Source organism: Dromaius novaehollandiae, chromosome W, assembly GCF_036370855.1.
Source record: "Dromaius novaehollandiae isolate bDroNov1 chromosome W, bDroNov1.hap1, whole genome shotgun sequence".
In the NCBI taxonomy this organism is placed as follows: Eukaryota; Metazoa; Chordata; class Aves; order Casuariiformes; family Dromaiidae; genus Dromaius; species Dromaius novaehollandiae.
This window is the reverse complement of record NC_088130.1, coordinates 28,195,749-28,218,555: the sequence shown is the minus strand read 5'-3', so window position 1 is coordinate 28,218,555 and position 22,807 is coordinate 28,195,749. Positions and strand designations below refer to the sequence as shown.

Genomic DNA, 22,807 nt, shown 5'->3' with positions numbered 1-22,807 from the left:
TTCTTTGGCTTTAATAGTATTGCAGTGGAGGTAAGAACTATACCTGAGGTAGAGAGAAAACACGAAGGGGTGAAAAACAGGTCCACAAATACAAGAATTTATTTTGGTTTGGTTTGTTTTCATATTGTGGTTAACTTCTTTCTTTCTCTTAGGTTATAGAGTCAGTTGAACTACCAGAAAGTTAATTTATGGTCATCACTTTCTTAAACAAAAGACTGGAGCATTTTTCTGAAAAACAAACTGAATGTATTGGCAGGAAGATGTAGAATGTGTTTGCTGTCTCTAAAGCACATATACAGAGAGTTCAGGCTTTTATTTATAAACTCTCAGAATATGAAGAGGCACAAAGAGTAATGCAGATGAGGAATTGTTTGGCCCATTATATGGTGTGTAGCATGCTGGAAATACTTTTCTTATGTTGAGGAGGGCATTCTTTGGGTATTTTTCCTCAGCCCTTGAATTGCTTTTGGATTTTGAGTAATCTACTACTACCTACTGAACAGCCTCACCTAAATTCAGACCACAACTGTAGTAGTGGGTCAGCCTTCTGCTCCTGAATTTATGTGTTCTTTGTATTATGGGTTGTTTTCCTTTTTTTCCTTTTCTTTTCTTTTCTCTGCCCCCCCCCCCCCCCCGAAAGTAGCTTATTTGCAGCTTCTTGCATACCCCTGCTCTCTGCTAATGACAAATACTCGATTATTTACTTAGTAAACCTTCAGGAACAACATTTACTAAACAGTGTGAAATGTTTGGTTACTTTCATTCCTGGATGGTAAACTGAAGCCCTTGATCATGTAAGGACTTACAAGCGCATTTAGTTTTCAGCAAGTCATAGAATCACCTGGCTGTCTGGGACTACTCTGGTATATGTAGGCTTATGCTTTTTATTTTTATTTTTAATTTTTGAAGGTGTGACTACCATTCATTTAAACATGCTCAACCTAGCTTTATAACAGCTAGTTCAGGTATTGCCAGCAGTAGAGCTACAGGTGAACTAATTTTCAATGAGTTAACCTTTTAGATAATTTTTGAATGGTTTTGTAGCCTGCATTGACCTATATTGGTACCTGAAGTTACAAGTTGGAAGAAAGCTTGGATATTTCTACTGAAGCTATAATCTTGTCCTGGCTGGAGCGTGGGTATGCTTTAAATAAAACTAAACATTGTACCTTAAAAAGTAGTTTCAATTTGTAATTTAAATCTCCATCCTGAAAACACTTTCTTAATTTTTTCTCAGTTTTCCGAACTTTGAATAACCAATTGATCTTGAAGGGAAAAGGCTTAATTGGTAGAGAGTTCTTTTCTTTTTTTAATAAGAAATCACAATTACACAGGATTATGAGAAATTCTTAGTAAATAGTATGTGGAAATTCAGTTTTATATGCAGTTTTAAAAAAAAAGTGAAAAAATTCTTTTTGGCTTGGCCAAAATTGTGTTTCACTTCATGGTCCTTTGCTGAAATGGCATATTTCTTTTATTTTTAGTGGTCATTAGCAGCTCTGAAAGCTATGTTTTTTTTAAATGGAATAATAACAAGGTTTGTTAATGACGTACTAAAGTTAACTTTATATTTTATTATTTCAGTTGTTCATGGTGGACAATGGAGCAGATGACTGGAGAATAGCCATGACTTATGAGCGTATTTTCTTTATCTGCTTGGAAATACTGGTGTGTGCTATACATCCCATACCTGGGAACTATACATTCACATGGACAGCCCGGCTCGCCTTTTCTTACGCTCCATCCACAACAACAGCTGATGTGGATATTATTTTATCTATACCAATGTTCTTAAGACTATATCTTATTGCCAGAGTTATGCTGTTGCATAGCAAACTTTTCACTGATGCCTCATCTAGAAGCATTGGAGCATTAAATAAGATAAACTTCAATACCCGTTTTGTTATGAAGACTTTAATGACAATATGCCCAGGAACTGTACTGTTGGTTTTTAGTATCTCATTATGGATAATTGCTGCATGGACTGTCCGAGCTTGTGAAAGGTAAGGTTGTTTTGTTTGGTTGGTTCGTTCTTTCTATTTTTCTCTCTTGTTTTGCTTCTTTGGTTTTATATTGAGGTGACCTGAATATTTAATGGAATGGAGCTTGCAGGTCCTTCATGCAGCACTCGTGTTGAGTGCTGGGTGGCTTGACAACAGATTGTCAGGAGTGCTTCACCTTTTAATCTGAAGAACTTTTCTAAAAAGAGTTGTGCCACAACATTTACTGTAGCATTGCAACTTGATTTCGATGTTTTGATCAAACTTTATATATGTTTGCTAAAAAGGGACAGATGCCATAACATGTCTTTAACAATAGTTGTTGATACTCTACGTTGATATCAGCTTTCATTTTTGTTGTTTGTGAGCTAATTTAATTGAGAGTAATGCAGATGAAATAGCCACGGAAAATTTCAATGGAAAATGTAGTTTTATGGTCCCTTATAAAAAATGAAAGTGCAAAAATGTTGGGGAGTAGTCAAGATCAAAAAACAGGAAGAAGCAGAAGTTACAATGATGTAACTATTTTTTTTTCTTTCCCTAAAGATAGAAAAAGTGCATTTGAGAAACAGATTTTCATTCATTTCACCTAGTTTTCAAACTTCCCCCTCCCCCAAACTTCAGTGTAGGTGCAGAACATATGGATACCAGTGCTGACACCTTGAAACTGAGTTTCTCAAGCATACCTTCAACAAAAAAGAAATGAGCAGGTAACTTTTGGTTGGACAGGACTGCTTGGGAATGTTCGCTGTGTGAAACAGGCTAACTTGAAGGAAACAGGCTGGTTCTTTGTGGAAGATTTAATGCCTGGGGCAGCTCTCAGATCCACTGAATTTCTGTCCAGTTGATCCAGTTGAATTTCTACTTACTTAAGCTAGAAGACCTTCTTCAACATATTTAAGGGATGTCCGCTGTTGGTTGTTATCATTTTGTTTTTCCTCTTCCTTTCACTGTTTTGCTCATTCTGGAAACAGTTCAGAGGAGTTACTTGTGACAGTTAGCTGATTTAGGTCAGCAGTTAAAATGCAAGCCAACTGTTATGGTCAGGTTACTTTTGGAAGTTACTCATTGCCTTACTTCTCCATTTGTTACAGAAAAAAATAGCTGATCTTATAAACTGAATATAGAGATCATCTTGACCTTGCTTCTTTTATTGTTAATATCCCCCAAATTGTGGAATATAGTTTGTTACAGTAGATGCCTGTGTCAATGTAGTTCCATCATGTTATGGCAAGGCTAATCATTTGAGTACGTTCTGAAAATGCCATGTTAACAGTAGCATATTTTAGTTTCAAAATATTCCCCATTTTTGGAGCAGGTAGAACATTCCAGATATCAAATTAGTCTATAATAGTTATATTTTAATACGATGTTCTTGTAATAGAAATTTGAACAGGCTTCAGCTGTAACAAACTTCTGCTAAACCCCTTCTCTTTGTCTCACATTTTTCACTTCTGTTCCCATCAGTTTTCTTTCAACAAAATTTGTCTACTCAGGAATTTCCCAAATTATCACTTGTTAAGTGGTTCTGAGTAACTTCAGCATCCATTCCCATCACTATTTTATATATCACTGGTTAATAATTTGTAATATTTTATTATTATGAAATAATCTCTTCATTAAAAATTCATTGTATTACTAACTTTTTAATGCATGTTCAAAATGAACATATAAAGCTTGTGTCTCTCACAGTGAAAATTATTGAACAAGAACCGAGGCACTTGTGCCTCAATGTGATCCTTGGGAAGAAGCTTAGTTGTGCAGTCAGGTACAGTGAACTTTGCTGAACTAGTGGCAGATATTGCACATTTCAAATTAGATTTGCTGTTCTTGAAGTGTAAGGCTTGGGATGGTAAGCTGGATAACCACTGACTCTTTAAAAACTAAACTAAACTAAACTAAAAGCAAGTTAAATATAGAACTGAGTGCTGGATTAATATGTCCCTAGTATAATTACCTTCTGTCAGTGGAGTCCAATCAAAGGTCATGTGCCTTAACATTTAACAATATTAATTTTACACTTCTAAAACACTAAAAGAGATAGGTTTTGGCTTTAGGAGTTAGATACTCCTGTCATTCTTGCTAGTTGCACACCCAATTTTATGCACGCTTTGCCTCAGCTTTTCCCTAGAGGGGATATATAAATATTCTGAGTGAATGATACTGGTTCTAGCTCCTAGTTACTATTAGTCCACTGAAAACATGTAGGTCCTTACCCCACAGAGAAGTTCATTTAACATCCCCCTCACACACACACAAAACCCCAAGCCCCGCACAATGGAAAGCTTTTGTCATTCTGCCCTCTGAAGTGCTCTAAATAAATTTCCATTTTTGTATAGCTCTAGATAGCTATGATAGCCATTTTTCATGGAAAAGGCCACTGAATCCATTCTGTGCTGTGTAGGTTATCGGGCTCAGGGAATGTCCCCTGGGATCTTAATGGGTTTGTTTTCCTCCATAGCTGAAGTTTAGTTTACAGAAATTAAATACATTTCTTTCATCTGTGCTTAAGTTGATTTTTTTTTAATTATGACTAGAGGGAATCTTTAGTTGATGGAATAGACTATTTTATATACACAAAATGATTCAAAAAATAAATGTTACCTTTAGAAAGAGTTCCACTTAACAGTATATATATGTGGAACCCTAATATATTTTGCTACATTTAGCAGAAATTAGGACTTAGTCAGCAGTTTGGTGGCTTTTTTTTGATGAGGGGGAATTTACATGAAAGTTAATGGTCTTAAGTATAAAGAGTTCTCAGAATCACTCTAGCACCAAGCTCATTAAGAATTATGTAGGGGTTTTACACAAAGCTTTGCATTAGTGGTTTTAGTATTACTGCTTGTTATTAAAGCAGTTTGCTGGCCATCCAAATTAGAACAAAATGATGGAGATAAGGTTTAATAGATTAAAATATTAAAATTATGGAATACGATTAACAGTCTCATCCTATTCCAGCTGTTTTTGAAGATGGGGGTTAGTCGCAGTAGGTAGTGTCCTTACTGGGAAGACACAGATTCTCAGCAGAAGCCACTGCTGCTGAATGACAGCATGACTTTGAAACTGTTGGGCTATTTGAAATCAGGAGATGTTTCACTGAAAAAAAAATTGCTGTCCTGTGAATGGAAGGAGATTTGGAAGCAATGCTTTTCGTAGTGAGCAAGGTGATGTGAAGGAGCATCGTCATCCATCTCTCCCCAGAAAGCTGCGCAGAGACAGGCTATGGGTCCTCAGCAGGCCAGTTCACTCCCCTGCGTTGTGCTGAACACAGGCTTCCCTGCTGTAATGGTCTGTAAGCTGAGGTACGCTGAACTAAGGCAGGGCATGTGTCTTTCTCAGTGCCTTAATGGCTTTATTGTTAGCTCCCAGAAAGCTAATTATAGCGTGTGACACTTTGTGTTGGTGAGCAGGGTATTTTCCGGGACTGCAGTTTAAGGTCATTGGTGAGGGCAGACTGTGGTGCAGACGATGACAGTGGGCAGCTAGTGTACGCTGAGCACAGAATGGTTGCTAAGGCTCCAGAGTCATCTGGCCAAGGGAGCTTGTGAGGAAAAGGTGGGGAAAGCACTGAAGGGTTGCTGTATATACAGTGCCAGAAACTCTTGCTTTTTTTTTTATTTAGGTTTTTATGTCTATTTTGAGGGGAAGATTACATTACATAGGTTTGAATAGCAGCCGTTTAACTGTCAGCATCAGTATATTGCTGTCAATCATACGTGGGCTTCATAATGAAACTCTAAATTTTTTATTAGGCCTAACTCAATAGATGTTTGCGTTCATAACATCCCTGAGGCACATGGTCTAGAGTGCTTGTAAATGTGTTACTTCTGTACATGAATCATGAGCCCTGTAAGTGAATTACTTACCATGGTCTCTCCTAATGATCTTGTTACTGAAATAGATCTGGGCACAGCAGTTAGTTGATTTTAGCAGATAAAATAGAAATGTTTCTCAAAAAAAGTTAAAAGTTTATGCAATGTGCATAGTATTGTGTCATTTAAAAGCCTGACAGATTTACTTTACTCTTTTGAAGCAGACCTGCCTCTGCTGTGAGGATTAATATGCCTTTCCAGATTGTATAGACGGGAGTTGCTGTTGTTGTTCTCTTACTTTTTCTAAGCAAAGAAAAAAAGAACCTAGCATTCTGGATGCAAACGTGGCCCTAATGTACGCTGTGTATCAGGGCAACGTGAGCCGTGTTTGCCCACACTACACTGTGGTGTGTCCACAACAGCTCATATCACATGCCAGGAGTTACTGTGGATTTACAGTAGCAGAACTGAGAACAGAGCTGGATTTTCTGCTTCCCCAGAGAGCACATTTTTGGCACCAATTTTGGTTCTGTTTGTACTTCTGTCTAACTTTTGGCAATGAAGTCAGTTCAGATTGAGCAGTTTGTTTAGTCAGCGTTTTTCCTCCATTCAGTTTTTGCTCTGTATTCTGTCCTTGATTTAACAAACAAACAAACAAGACAACTCTGTATTTGTGAAGGTGAAAGTCTTTAGTGCTCAGTGTTCGTTCGTGTTTTCTACAAATAAATTTGTCTTAACTTTTAGAAATATGATGCCCTCTCAAGGCTTTCAATAAGCAGCTCACAGATGACAACTGCTAGGCAAATGCTAAGGATTCATTCGATACAAGCAGATGGATGCAGTGAGATTCTCAGTTGTAATTCATGCAGAAAAAACTTTCCCTAGCTATCTGATTTCCTCGTGTTACATGTTTGGCTTCTTTGGTTGGCTTGAGGGCCTTATCTGAAATTGTTACACTGCATGAAAAAACCCACACTGCAAACTGTCTTCAGCAGTCTCCGCAATGCCAGTGCAGAGATTTGTAGTAGCAGTTTTTAGAAAGCCGCGTTTAGGTATTTAGTTTTAAACCTATTTTTAGCCCCAAAAGCTCAGAAGCAATGACCTATCATTTTTTTCCTTTTTCTAGCTAATATTTCTGATCACTCTCAACAGATAAAATAATGTTTGCATATTGACAGTACTGTCCATTTAACACAGTTCTTTAATTTCGCTTGGTTTGACTGAAACCAAAATCTGCTACTTGCAGTCAGGTTTCTCCAGTGGTTGTAAAAGTAACTGTTAAATGTCCTACACCACGGTGATCAAATATGCCCTAGTATCGCCTTGACTTGCTCTGGCCCTGTGCTACAAATGATCAAACAACTCTGCTTTCCAGTTTCATCGTAGTTCCTGATTTTGCAGAGTCAATATAGATTGACTGTAAATGTTATGTCATTCTTTTATAATATTTACACCTCAAAGCAATTCATAAATAAAACCAGATGTAACTGTGAAATTATCCTTTTTGACTGAAAATTTACCAATAGACATCAGATATTTTATCAAATAATAAAGGCAGCAAGGCAGTCCGTCACAGAAGTACGTCAGTGTATGTCTGATATACATAACCCAGATTCAAAAGAGGGTAATGTATCCAGATAAAAATTTGGCTTCCTTGGTAGATGCAGAAGGAGCAATAGCTAAATGCTGTATTCTTCTACAGCTGCTTGAAGATAGAAAACAGTTTATGTAGATTTAATAGAGAACACAGGAACACCTATTCTAAGGCATATAGAGTTTGAGTGTCATTCTTTTGGATTCATGTTTTCGTTTGGAACAATGCTACTAGTGAGTTTTATTAAGAATTTTAGGAATAAAAGCAAGAACATTTTTGCACTTTGCATTGTATTCTTTGGGGTTTTTTGTATTTACAGAATTATCCTTCTAGCTGTGGAAGGTAACAATAACTGCAGCAGTAAGTCAGTGGGTATAGTCATCCCTTAACAAAAATGTATCAAGCCAAGATAGTTCAGTATTTCTCTAGTCTAAAAATAACAGACCGAACTTAGAGGAAGGGGGTGTAAAAGGTAAAAAGTAAAGGGAAAAAAACCCCAAATCTCCAAGCAAAACAAACCACAACATTCCTCATTTTAAAAAAGATGATCGTATGACTTTTTATATCTGTTTTCAAGGTCATCTAACTAAAGTATGAAAACTTTTTTTTTTTACATTAAATCCCTTTTTATTTACAAAGAATTTATACATACAACAGTTGTATGAGACTAGAATGAAGTAGAAAACCTCATACGTAGTTCCAAGACCTCACAATAATGGTGAGTAAAGTGAAAACTTTTTTTCGCTAACCACAAAAGGCTGAAACAGAATGAAAATATCTATGAAAGTAGTATTTATCTGCTTTTGAGGACAAAATGCATTTTTTTCATTAATCTGGAATCTGTAAAACATAGTGCAGGGGCTGATCTTTCTTCTGTTCAGCGAGAATGTACCCACTCCACATCTTTTTCAGAGAGCAATTTATGGACATTCGTCTATCATCATTTCATCACTGGGGCCAGGGATGCATCCTCTGGCCCTTGCATTCCATTTTTAAATGCAGTAGTTCATTTCCTCCCCATTTTAACCAGCAGCTCAAATCATTCAGAAAATTTTGCTTCAAAAGGAGTCAAAACAATTCACAATATTACTTTAAAAGCAGTCCACGGAAAATATAAGCATTCTGAAGCAGAAGTCAATTTATTATCAACTCAAAATATAATTTGTTGCTGCAGTAGCTTAATATATGTGAAAAATACAAACTGAAAGGGGGATTTAGGCTTTACTATTTGTTTTAATTTGCTTCCTATCTAGATGTCAGACCTCAGTGAGGAGTTTGTATTCTGATAGTCGGTTCATTGCTAACAAAATGAAGATATGCTGACTGAACTCTGACCTTGGATATTACAACATTTATTCATTTATTTATAGATATTATAACAATTCAGCCATAAAAAATCATGTCTATAAGGTCAGTTATGCAGATAATTTGTGTGGGAGGAACTGCGTAATTGAAAGAGACTAATGGTTATATGGAGGGAAACAGCAGAAGGTGCTGTTCAAATATTTTACATGTTCTTTCGTTTCCTTTTCCACATTCTCCTCCCTCCCCCTCTTTTATTTGTTGTTTCGGTACATTTATTTTTTTCATTTGTTTGGGTTGTGTTTTTCACCTTGAAAAGTTCAAAATCAGCTATAGGCTTTGTTAAAGTTTTTATGCCTGTTCTTGCAATTGTAATTTGTAGCAAATGTGTAATTTGTGGTGCAGGGACATCGCACTAGTGGTCTAAGCCTGCACTTAGATAAATAACTGTAAAAAGGTGCTATAGGAAAAAGCCCCATACTCTTCATGCATATGGGTAGAATAGCTCTCCAGACAAATCTGTACTACAGACAAGGCCTACAGTGTTATATTTTTACAAATTACTTCACTTTAGTAGGTAATATGGTACTGGAACCGTCTTGTTTACATGCAGCTGTAAGAGCCTTGTATTACGACTGCTCTTTTGAAGGATCCCCAACCCCATTAACTTCAGTACAACTCTGGTATCAACTCTTTAGCAAGCTCTGAATCCCTATGGAAACATTTGATATTTAACTCTGTAACAAAGTTTCAGGGCAATTACAAAGAGCAGATTTTATGTTAAAGCCAATGCTGCAGATCATTGCGCTGCGAGTGGAGAAGTCCCATCAGTAGCCATAATGGAGTATTACCCAAGAAAACTGTGCTTGTATCAGTAGAGAGGTTAGAAAGGGCAGTTTTCTTCACTTAGTGACAGCGGTAAAGGGCACAGCTCTGCCTGCATGGTTTGTTCTGCATTACTGAGTATAAGAAATTAGTTAATGCTGCAGGAAATAGGTACTGCCAAATGGGAATGATAGCTGCAGCAGGTACTGGGGAGAATTCCCTCGACATGACATCCACTGGTCAGCCTGTGAGACCGGGGTGGCCGCAGCAGGCAGGTCTCCCTGCGAGTCGGCCAGAAGTGTCAGCAGTTTCTTTGCCGTCTGCTTCCAAGGAACTTACCTTAGTATTTCTTCTTAAAATGGATGGCTGGTCAAAAGAGAACAAAGCAGTAGAAGGAAGAACATTTTGCCTTGTAATTTCATCGCAAATGACAAATCTCTTAATCATTTTGGCCCAAAACACAGGAACTGCCATATTCTAACAGTAGTATTTCTGGAAAGCTTCAGCTGTATTTCTGCACTGAAATTCAGACATCTTTCTGAATTTTGTTTATACTGAGTTATTTTTAATCTTTTTTAAAAATGCCCTATATTCTAACAAGTGTAACATGTTTTACACATTTGTATTTGGGTAACTGAGTAAGAAGGAATGCATTAGAATTTGTTTTAAAAAGAGGGTGGTTTTTTTTCCATTTCTCCTCCCTTATTACCAGCAAGGCTTGTATTTGTTCCCAGAATCTCAGTATTCTCAGATGCTCAGTGCATGGACTATGGTACAATACTTTTTCTTTAATTTTTTATTTGTGCAAGTGTCAGTGTGCATTATCACCTACACTTACATTTTAGATTCCAAAAAACAGTGATGTTAAACTAGTTGTAGGCTGATCAATCAAAACCATTCCTGAGTTAGAAAACAGAACATGAACCTACTCAGTTATTTCTCTGTGAAACACAGGGTTTATGTCAGTGAGATACAATATTTGTTTTTAAGCCTTGTTCTGTGTTAAATGAAATCCATTGGCAAAATTTTGATGGGTTTCCACAAGAGTAGTTCCCTGAATCTAAGCATGTTAATGGAAAACTGAAGCTATTTGTGCAACATAAATGATCCGAGATACTTACCAATTTGCGCTGCAAGCTTTTGGGTCAGGGGCTTTGTTGTGTATTTGTGCACTGCTCAGCACAGTGGTACCTGAGAATAACACTTCCATTTATGCTAGTGCAGTACTAATAAGCATAGTAAATTTTAGTGAGAAAGAGAGCTAAATGCTCCTGAAAGCTGCTGATATTCAGATGAAGATGGATGCCTATGTATGTTATACAGCAGTTTAAGACAAACTGTTCAGGTTCGACTGATGGCAACTGTGCTACCAGTTTGGGCTGTGCGCACTGTCCCGACAGGAGTGACACCGGGCTAATCAGCTTCTTTTCCCCTTGGAGGTGTGCTGCCCGAGGTGCCGAAGGCTGAGGTGAGGGTCTCGGTAGTCTTAATCCACCTGCAGATGGGAAGCTGTGTTTGTGTCAGCCTGGCGGTGGGGGCAGCAGATCCACTGCTCAGTCAGTCACGAGTTCTCCTTGTGGACTGTGCCCAGCACTGTGCCACAGACGTGTATCGGGCTGAGTTGGAACGGGCCAGCTACACAGGTGTCTGGGCGCTGTACACCCTGCCATGGACTGTGTGTGGCCAGCAGGTGATCCAGGGCATAATCTTCTGATGTCAAGCTAAAGAGTCCAGCCCCTGACCACTGGAAAAGTGGAATGAGGGTATAAAGATATCTTAAGCCCAGAGTACCAGCTTCCTGAGGAGGATAAGGGCAGAGACAGGAATAAATCCTAGCCCAATTATGGGGCTCCTGCATAGCTTGGGACCTGAGGCAAAACCTGTGGAAGCACGTGGACTTTCATTGACTTCCAGGCCTCTGGTGATGGATGCAAAAATGAACGTATTCAATGTGTAATCACAATTGGGACAAGCCTTGGATATAAACAGGTGTCAGTTGTAGGGAATTTTTTAACTGTCTGAAAATATGCTTTGTATTGCTAGGAAGTCAGGGTTACTGGCATTGGCATGAATGAAAAGTAATGTTATAGTCACCTGGTGTGTGTGTGTGTATGTCTGAAAGAGAGGAAGAAAGAAAGAAGAGAAGGATATCTGGTAATTACCATGAAATGACTTTTTTTTTTTTTTTTTTTGAAGGCACTAAATATTTACAAGTAACTTTGACTTGCAAAAGACTATTTAGAAAGCAAATATACCAGTAAAGTATATAGTGTATGTTGTCTTTGAAGCAATACAACATATTGTAGTACACAAAGAAGACATGACAGAATGGTTAAAGGTAAAACAGTAAGACAGAAGATAATGAGTTAATGCTGATGCAGTCTCTCCTGATGATCGCCTGAAAGTGTAAAGCAATGATTTTTTAATATAAATTAAATGAAATTTATATTAATAAGTACTGTGTGTGGCCCAGGACTGCAAGATTATGTCCCAGTTTGTGGAGTGTAATAGATGTGTTGTTCAAGCTGCATATATTTTGTTACGATAGCATAGTAAAGCAGATGGTGATCATGTTAGGAAGTATTCTTAATAATCCTAAACTTGAGGATAAATCTGTAGATATGAGCATAGTCATAGTCACATAACATGTTGTCTCATCTGACAAGTTGCATTAAAAATATTTTGAGTTGTATGTAACTTTGGAGTACAAAGCAAGAAGGTTTTGAAAACCTAGGAACTGAGAGTTGTGTGGGCCAAACACACAAACATATTCTTTCAAAGATGAGGATTTTATATAAGAAGATTAGGATTTAGATTACTCTAAACTAGATTTGCCAAAGTCGTCTTTGCAATCCAGGGATTAACTAATGATGTTAACTACGTCTTTAATTTCCTTACCTGTAACACTCTGACCCTCTTTTGGGTCAGAGTGTTTGGTAACCTTCAGCCAGGTAAAAAGGGCTCTGTGAGCAGGGTGTGCATGGCTTAGAAGTGCAAAGCAATTATATACTTGCTAACACATCCAGGAGCTATAGCTAGGATTTCCTGTGCTCAGCTAAGCGTTGATACGCTCAGCACCCTGTTAAGACCCCTGAGAGGCTTTGCTAAGCTCATGGGGAAGGGTGGCCTCAGTGGCTCCCAGGGATGGGTCTTCAGTGCTGCTGCGGTGCCATCCAGTGCCTCCACAGTGATGGCCAGGTGATGCCTCACTAGCCCCAGCTGGACAAGCCATCCTGACTGGACCCCCTGTTTTTTTCCTTTAAGATTTTATACCTTTTCAGGCTGATGCTTTTCCCTCTTGAATCCTTGAGCTAGTAACCATCCCATCCCAGCAGTCTTGCCTCTCTGTAATTTTGACTTTTCTTGTCTCTGTACAGACTTTCTCACAGTTCTTTCCAGGAGTTGGGGCCAAGGTGGTGATACTGGGCCATATCGAGGAGGGGAGAAGTCTACAGCAGGGGTTGCAGAGAGCGCTGCAATAAAAAGAGGATAATCATTTTCTTTCTCTTCAAACTCTGTAATGTTTATAAGGCACTAAGAGGGTTTTGGGTTGAATAATATTATGGCAGTAAAAGTGTTTTAATTTTAAATTCTCTGTTGGGAGACTATGCCTTGTTAAACTTGATGGAATTAGTGAAAGACTCTTACAAAACACTTTTAATTTAAACAAAAGAAATTCCAAAATGGCAGCTGCCACCAGCTGTTTGATTTTAATGAAGTACCTTTTTATAGGCAGTGTGTAGTTGCTGGTGCTTATATATTGGGATTTTGATGATTCTATGTTGCCAGGTCCTCTGAGAGACAAGAATCTGCATGTAAATGAAATTCATCCGTGTCTGATTCATCTTACTTCAATGATGTCTCAAATGCATTTTTGTGGGAAGCACTCTTTTGTTTATGTAGAATATAATTTGTGTTAACTCACAAAGGTATCTGTGCTAACATCTGTAATCAAATAGGGGATAGCATTTTTAATTGCTGTTATCATGGGGGGTGGGGGGCAATTTGTAGTTCCTACAATTTAAAGGAAAATTTAGTGATTATGACCCCAGGCAGTGCTAGCTTATGCATATCCGTTTTTGAACATGTTCTTAATTGTAGAATATTAAACATTTGCATCTTGCTGTTTGAGCAGAGTAGCTAGACATCCATTTTTAATTCATCCTTCTATCTCTGATTGAGTGCTTCATTTCTTAGCATAAATAGCAGAACAGCAAAGCTGTAAAGGACACAATTTCAAAGTAATATGCTTCAGATAATCACAAAACAGAACAAACACCTGAGCAGAGATGTGACTAAAAATCTTTAAAAATTTGGGGGCTCACCTGACAAACCCTGTGCGAGTTCAAGCTGTGACCTCACGCTCTCATAAGTTAAGGCAGCCTGAGCCATGAAAATCCAAGTTCAGGAATGGGTCTGATTCAACAGCTGGTGCTCAGTCATCTTGGAATTAAAAATTCTGCAGTATGGAAGTGTCATTTTTGAATAGGACACCAATGCCTGATTATTGTCTTTAAAAGCTATGCTCTTTTTCACAAACACAGATATTAATATCAAAAAATCCAATTTGAGCACCATGTCTTTGCTTGCAGAAAGCATTCTAAATCAGTAGTCCATTTCTGTCCTTAGTTTGCTGCCTATTAGCTGTTTCATGCTGTCAGAGTGTTTTTGAAACAAAACAAAGCAACAGATTCAAACGAGATTATTTCCCTCGTTGACTGTGCAAGTGTTAAACAGAAAGATTTGATCTCAAAGAGATGAAAAATGCTAGTCCCATGGCAGCATCATGCTGCTGGAGGGGAGAGAAGGATGTTCGCTGAACACTTGTTTTCCTTTTTTTGGCTTGTTTTCTACTGCTGCTGCCTCTCTAGTTGGGTGGATATCGGACATGAGACCCAGAGAGGAGAAGCTGTTCCCTCTGTCCGACTCTGGAGAAGAGCGTGGCAGAGCATGGAAAGTATCTTGGTTCATAATCAGTCATGTCAGAAAGTTCAATAGCTTCTTCTAGAATTTAAGATTTGGCTATGGTGCATCTTGCAGAGGTTAAACATGTTTATAAAACATTGCATGCCAACTGCTGGATTTGGAGTGGGGTCACGGTAGGAGAACATGGAGCCAACACTGCTGCAGGTGCTGTTTGCAAGCACGCCGTCCACTTGCTGTTTCAGCCTTGCGTCTTGTAGATATTGAGGGATGACCTTAATCCCTGTGTCCCATCTCCTTCAGTCAAACCCGATCTCTGTCGTTACTGAATAGCATATATTTATCACTTGTGTGGTCACTTAGTTTAATTGTGTTCACCTGAGAATTATCCAAAATGTTTTCCTTTGGTACCTAAGTGTTGACCAGGGGCTGGATCTCATATTTCGGAGTCTCCGGTAGTGTATGTGGGAAATGACCTTGCAAATGATTTACGTTAAGTACTGGTCTTCAAAAGAAAGCAATTTATCTCTTAGCTGTGTTTCAGAAAAACGATAGCTGCTGTTCTGATTCCTTGAGTTAAAGGTGATCTCTTACATTATCCTATATTTTAAAGAATGCAGTAGATGATAGCCTGAAAATCTTCCCATAATCCAAAATGATAGAGATGAAACATTATCTGAAATTGAACGGTGAGATTTCGGATCAAATATTCATGCCCAAATGTCTTTTTCTTTTGACTTTGTTTTTCAGAAAATCATCGTCTTTTCAGAAGATCATCATACACCTTCAGACTAATGAGCTTCTAAAATTGTATCCCTGCCTATTTAAACTTTGGTGCAAAAGTGGAATCTTTTGCAGTAGATTCTTTCCAAGGCATTCAAGAGCAAATTATATGTTACATTTAGTTAATTTTGTGTTAAAGAGGCTTGTCAGCTCTCAGTAATACTTGCAGCATTAATTTTCCTCCTTTTCCAAGCATACCAACATTTGACAAAAAGTTGTGCTTGATAATTCTTGATAATACTGCATTTGGAGTGGCACTCACTCTAACAGTTGCATCTCCTTGCAAGTAGATCACATCAGTTGCCTTCCCTGTTCTTTGTGTCCTGGTAGGTAGATGACCTGCTGACACAATCAGAGTACCACAGCAGGACACTGTTGTCCTTCAGTGATTGTATTTCTGACGGCAAGGAATATGATATTTCTTGATTTTGCAAAATGAGTTTTGGCACAGACAATCAGTCAAGCAGCAGATGCTGTGGCCTGATGTTCAGTGTCCATTGGAGACACAACAATCTGCACCAGGAATTACACAGCAGACCAGTTCATTTTCTTCAAAGGGAAAATAAAATTCAGACTCAAAGAATTTTAGTATGGTTTTAATAGGATCAACCCTAATACTTTGCTATCATTCAAGTAACAGGGTATAGTTGTGTAAATAGTATAGACTATTGAAATGAAAGTTTTACTATGCCAACAAAAGTATGCTAAATTTATAGCAATAATTTATAAATTCATAAAAATGTAGAAAAATAAAAAGTGGAAAGATTTGGTGGAAAATGCAGTTATTTAATTATATAGACGATGTTCTGTTTGTTAAAGCATGAGGTGGAGAATCCATCTTATAGATCTGTTGAGACCTTGGACAAAGTCACTTAAGCTCTATGTGTCTTTTCCATGCAGGTAATAATATTTATCTTTACTGTTTGACATGGTATCCTTATACTGAATAACAAAATGGTTTGAACTTACCCAGCAAAAAGTCCTATTAAAGTATGATTACAGTGATAATGCTTTTATGTCACTTAAAATCATTGTACAGGTAGAGAGATGCAATCTAGCAGTACATATTCTGAGTAGGAAGAGTGAAAATGCAGGAAATGTGATTATTCTGTATGGTTACCTTATGCTTTCTCACTTTCTGGGGACTGATTTTCAGGAAATGTGGGCCATCCTCTGCAGAAGGCTTTGTGACCATCCTTCAGCTCGGTTCCTACTTCTGTTTGATCACAGCTTCTGAACCTAAAGGAGAAATTAACTGGAGCTAGGTGGAGTGGAAAAGTAAGACTGCGGATCTAATACATTTTTCAGGGATTTTTGATCAATGTAGTTGGAGGTCTGTCCTCTTCCCCTTTGAGAGACTCACGACTCCATTTCTTGAACTCAAAAGTTGCAGTTTAGAGAAGCCTAAGGTTATTTTCCCAGTAATTTTACCTTTACTCGCATCTCCTTTTGACTTCTATAAAAGATAACATTCAGATGTAGTTGAACTGTCATAGGAAAATTTTTCAATCTGTTAAATTTGGTGAATGAATGAATGTTTGAATGAATGTTTTGTAGCTCCAGAAATACTACTTATGTATAAAGTGGCCCCAGCTCTGGTAGAGTGACACACGTCTTCAGTTCTGTGTCTAGTCCTTTTCTTCCTCTCTCAAACCAAACTTACTCTGCTGTGTCTCTCTGACTTTTTTTTTCTTTAATATTCTGGATTTTTGCTAATGGAATAAGGTATCTTTAAGCTATAAGCTGGTGGTCATTACTTATTTAAAACAAGAGGCAAAGAACAAAAATTGGGTTGTTTTTGCTATCCTTTGTGATGCTTTCAAATGATAATCTCAGGAACTTTTATGAAGCAAGACCCCTGAAACAGCCAAGATACCAGAATAAGGTGTAGTTCCACAGTCATGTTTGTATAAGGGAGCTCTATGAGTGCTTTTTTTTTCTTTTTTAATTGGATTCAGTTCCTGTTGTATATGTAAAGTCTTGCAGAAGGCCAGTTCTGCCAAGCAAGTGAAGGGTGGAGGATTAATAGCTCTCTAAGGGCAGCATTCTTCTGTCTAGAACACTACCTGCTCATGCACGCACGCTTCCCCACGTTTGCCCCACCAATGAGATCACCTCGTTTCTAGGGCCATTTCTAAGCTCAATTAACATTTCATCTTCCTACTCAGACTCTCTTTGTTGCAATTTAATACTAATGATGTTGACAGCTTTTTGTGAACCGTTCCACAGCCTGAAAAAACGAATAATTAGCAACAGTTGAAATTCAGTATGGTATTCATATCAAATCAGTAAAACTGTAGGTAGCATCCCCAAAGTCACAGATTCCTCTCCTATAAATCCTTAGTTCAGCGTGACCCTGATTACATGCTTGCTTGCCTGAATAATGGCCCAAGAGTTGAGTTTAAATATGAAACTGTCACATAGATACCTCATACATGTACAATTTGCATAGAAATTACCAATAGAGCAATTAAGACTTTAGACAAAAATCTCTGTATTATTATTAAAAGATTTTTCCAACATGTTTAAGCCGTAGACTGCAAAACACATGATATAGGTGTAGATAGGGCCAAATTTAAGTTCTGTTGCCACTCAAGTTACTTCCCTGCAGTAGAACATGGAGTGACTACATAGAACTGCTGTTTCATGCTAAAAAAAGTCACCTCCCCGAGTTCCTTCAGAGTACAGCATTTCACTGCTTTCTCCAGTTCTTCAGTGAAGTTGCTAGAGATGAGAACGGTGAGAAAGTCTTGAATGAAGGCCAAGAGATCAGGCAAGAAAATGTTCCTGGTAAAAAGAACGTGGCCGTAGATAGAACTCCCATGTGCATGGTGTTTGGAGAAAATACTGCAGGATTTTTTCTTCTTTGATAAATTGCTATCATTAAAATGAGGATGATCCCTATAGGGTTAATGATCCTTAGTGTTATGCTGTCCTGAAAGCAAGTACGCAAATGAACTTGAAACTGCAAAATTAGCAAAACCAAGAAGTTTTATTTTAGCTTTATAATTTTTTTTAATGAGAAAGTATGGGAAGAAAGTAGAAGATTCAGGCTCCTTATAATCTCAAGCTTCTAATACTACAGAGTTCAGTGGTGACATACCACCTCTTAAGCATTTTCTTTCAGAGGTATTTGGCTGAGGACTACTTCTTCAAATCTGAGAGAGGTCTGTTACAAGCAAAAGAGGATGATACTCTTTAATTACTTAGTTAAGTACTACAGCTGTATTTTGTTTCTGATAGCGTGACAGAAACTATGGTATTTCTTTTAACTTGTGTTACCCATAAAAGACTTGTGACAGAAGTGCTGTCCCATAGTTTATCTGTATACCCATTCACTCCAGTGTAAAGCATACAGCAATGTGTTGGTTGTACCAGAGAGAAAGAAAAATTTTTCTTCTACACAGATAACCATTTTTGATCTCTAGCAAATCAATGTTTCTGTTTAGTTAAGGGTGTTTGTGAAGAGTTAAATTCCTGAAATCTGTGAGCTTGGAATGCCAAAATCTCCCATATGAACTGGTGAAATATGATTGTCACCTGCTGTCCTTCATGTGTAGCTCCAAGATGTATTGGCAGGCATGTTGGTGCTACGAGGAAAGCAAAACCAGCCATTTTTTCTTTGTTTCTTAGTATCGACCAGCAGAAGAAACGAGTAGTTTGTCTATTTCAGCCATTTACTGAACTAAATTCTTCTGTGGTATAGGTCAGGTAATTGTACCACATACTGTACTTTGAGAAGATTCTATATTATTTGAATGTGGCTGTAAAATGACTAATACTACTACTGATTTTTTTAGATTCATATCATTACAGGAATTCACCTTGAAGTATTTTTCTGGCTGCCTTATGTATCAGTGATGAAAAGAATAAAACTGAAAAAGGGAGAACACATTTTTTTTAAGATTGACAGCCTCATGCTAATGTTTCATACATAAAAGTATAAGTGGAAAAGTATTTATCTTACAAGTGCTTTCTTTGCTTCATTTGCTGTATAAGAATATATAATTATGTTTTTATACTTCCTTATATTTCATGAAATTAAATGTACTTATTGTCCCCAATACATCAGTAACAGACTGTTAGTGAAATCTGGCACAACTTTCGGATGACTCTCAAGTACACAGACTTCATGTTTGGAATTGTCTTTATAAATATTCAGTAAAATCTGTCTAGTTCCAAGCAGTGTGACTTATGGAAGCGTTAAACTAAATACAACCTTTCCTTTTCATAAAATATATTAAAATATATTCAAGGAACAAATATACTTTGCATTCATTTACGTTAAATACATGGTGCTAGCATCACCAATGATATGGGGTGTGAGCTTAGTCCAAAATCTGAGGCAGTCAATGAAATTGTTTCCACTGACCACAGGCTTTGTCTCAGACACAGAGTTAGCTAAAAACAATTCTGCTTTGGTTTTTTAAAATCATTACTTCCATGATGCTATCCTATATAGCACAGTTTTTTTCTGCAGTCTATCCAGAACATGCATTTGGATGGATCTGCTGATTATATTGTTTTTTAATTCTAGGGGATACAAAATTGTCTTAGGCTTTTTTTGTCATCTGTTTCCAATGTGCATTTCATTAGAAAACATGCTCATGTTGGTAAAGTAGTTTATATTTGCAAGAAGTTTTGACATTAAGATGAAATTTTATGACTGTGAGCTTGTCCTTCATTGCTTTTTATGGAGGGCATCAGGTTCCGCTGTAGAAAAACAAGGAATTAAAAAAAATAATTTGCATGATGATAAATGAAATTAGTTCCATGAGAGAAAAATATCTTCAAACTGCTCAGATTGCAACAGAGTCTTCTCTGAGAATTAAGCATTATCTTTGCTTGGTAATTTTGCCCTCCTCCTCTTTTCCCCCATCCTTTTCCCCACATACGTACACAGGAGAAAAGAAAGGCTAACCTTTACCTAGTTTGGGTAGTGGGCTTAGTTTTAAGTGCATAATAATTAGTTCTGTTTCTAGATTGTGATTTCTAAAACTTTTATTTCTGAAGTTTTTCCTCAGCAAATTTCTTCAGATTCTTTAGCTGTCAATTGATTCTGTTTGATGATCCCAATTTAAAAAACAAAGGAAAAACCAACAGAACAAAACACAAGCCTTCCTCTTTCTAAGAGGTATAAAATTGTAGCACAGTATCTCCAGAGAAAATGTAAAGTGCAAGATAAAGGAAAATTTCAGGAGTGAATTAGTTGCTAGTGAATATATGAAATGATTCACAGTGGAGTTTATTAAGGAACTTTCTTTGATTTTTTTGAATGATTGATATTCCAATAATACAGCTGTAACTAATGCTGTTAGACTTTGAAGAATTAAAGAAGATCTTGTGAAAAATAAGATTCATTCTGTATCAACAAACTTCAAACATTATACTGTGTAACAAAATTGTGGCTGCAGAAAGAAAATATACCTGCATATATATATTTTTAAAATAAGTACACAAACTAAAACACTCAAAAATAAAAATTTTGCCTTAGAGTTGCTTGTGGCACTTCAGTTTGGCCCACGCATTAGAATATTTCTTTTAACCGAATGTCTATTTACAGTAGCTTCTTTTAATGGCCCTCATTTGATAATGATGAGGTACAGAACTACAGAAGGAGCAGCTCTTGACTATTTTGTTTTTTATTTCTATTAGTCAATGTGTGTGTGGTCTCTCTACTTTCTCAAGTATTTGCTGAATGTTGCTTTGAAAGCAGAACTAATGTTTACTCGGTGATTTGTCAGGGGTTGGAATCGACATGTCCCCTTCGCCGACTTCTACGCTGGTCCTTTCAGGCAATATCTCTCTCTGTTAGGTCACAGAGGCAGGCTCTCTCCATTCTGAACTCAATTTAAAGTTGAAATAGCTTCAAAAAGAAAGTCTGAGATGATTTCACAACCTGTATCCTGACAACTAGGACAGGGAGATGGTGATGTTGATTTGAATCAGCTTTGGCCTTGAGAAGAGACTTAAATTGAGTTTGCTACCCATGGTGGGTGCCCGGATTGTTGAGGTGCTAGGAAAAAGGTATCAACAGCTCTTTTTCCTGTGCCTTGTGGAAAGCCCATAGGAAGTTGTGCTCCAAGAATTTTTCCATCCATTTTGCTTGGCTTATAGGTACTGAGGCATTTGAAGGGCTATTTTGCTGCTTTGGGACATGCCAGTATTTTGGGCCTCAAGAAGAATTCTGTTGTTAAGCAACTTTTGGATGTCTAATTAAAAAAAAAATTCTTGGTTTTAGACCTACTCGTCATTATAGAGAACTTTGAATTCATTGTTTAGTTGCAGCTTTGAGCATCCACGACTTTGGCAAACCAAACTTTGAAGTATGGAGCTGAAAGCTCAGAATGTGAAGACCAGCAAAACAAGGATGAGCTGTTACAAATATGGTTAATGTCATGCACGAATTCTGTCACAAAGCTATAAAAAGTTAAAACCTAAATTTTCATTTCAGAAAAATGAGGCAGAAAGACATAAGAAAATAAAATATTTTTTTCTGCTGTTCATCCCTGGTACAGAGCCATCCTCTAGGACAGGACTAGGTAGTTGTGCATTTTCATGAAGGGTAAGCAGTAGTATGTGATAATGGAGTTAAAGTGCATTATAATATATGAGCCCAAAGAGCATGAATTATGATTGTGCATTTCAGCCTATTTGCTGCTCTTGCTCAGACAGCTAAAAATGAGTACTGGGGTCTCAGTTTGCCTCTGAGAGCCAGAGCTGTATAGAGCACGTTCAGTTCCTCTGTGCAGTCTGGACTGCACAGTGTGTATAAGAGCTGGGAAAGAAGAGTTGAGTCTCTAACCTCTAGGACAATTCTGTGGAATGTAAGAGAACTGTTTTTGTTTTTCTTGGAGACCCAGAATGACACCAAATGTAAGTGAATTTCAACAAAGCTGGCAGAAGCTGAATCCCTGAGCTTGCTCCGTAGCATAAGAAAGCTAGATCTATCTGAAAAAAAGATTGTCTGAATGGAATAAAGTGTATTAGTCCAAATAATTAACACTGTGCAAAATTCTGCAAAATGGATAATAAAAGTTTTCTGAAATGGAAAGAATCAGTCATGTAACCGTAACAATAGCTATTACTAGTAGTCTCAGCTATAGTTTCTGAGAGAGAAAGGGGTGTTCTTACTGGCTTTGCTTTTTTTGCTATTTCTCTTATGTGTTTTTGATTAAAATGAGTCATGTTTAGAAACAGTGAAACTGATTCTTTTCCCCTGCTGCTGATTTCCATCCCTGTGGTGAAGGAACAATTTTAACATTTGTGTTTAATCTTATACTTCCAGACACCAATGGCGCACAGACATGTGAGTGACCCGGGGGTGAGGGATGGTTCCTTTGGTGATTTGAACAATGGCTACAAAGAATATATTGAGATTTTTTTCTGGATTTGGAGGTTTTTCTGGGTTTTATTATTTTTTTGCTCTTCAAGAAAGTTCATATCAAATTCCTAGATGTTACTTTAAGGAAAAAGAAATCTAGGGTAAATAAGCTGCGTGAAGAACATAATTATTCTGCAGCTCCGTGTGATAGGCAGACCTCAGGGCTTATGATAGGCGACAG

General features: G+C 37.5%; 1 protein-coding gene across 1 annotated transcript in view; it reads left to right on the top strand.

Moving 5' to 3' along the window:
• Window positions 1-22,807, top strand: part of LOC112985811 (small conductance calcium-activated potassium channel protein 2) — a 300,767-nt gene that overhangs the window by 239,655 nt on the left and 38,305 nt on the right. The window contains exon 12 of the mRNA XM_064500467.1: window positions 1,585-2,003. Within this exon, the coding sequence (XP_064356537.1) occupies window positions 1,585-2,003 (419 nt within the window). The remainder of the gene's footprint in view (window positions 1-1,584; window positions 2,004-22,807) is intronic.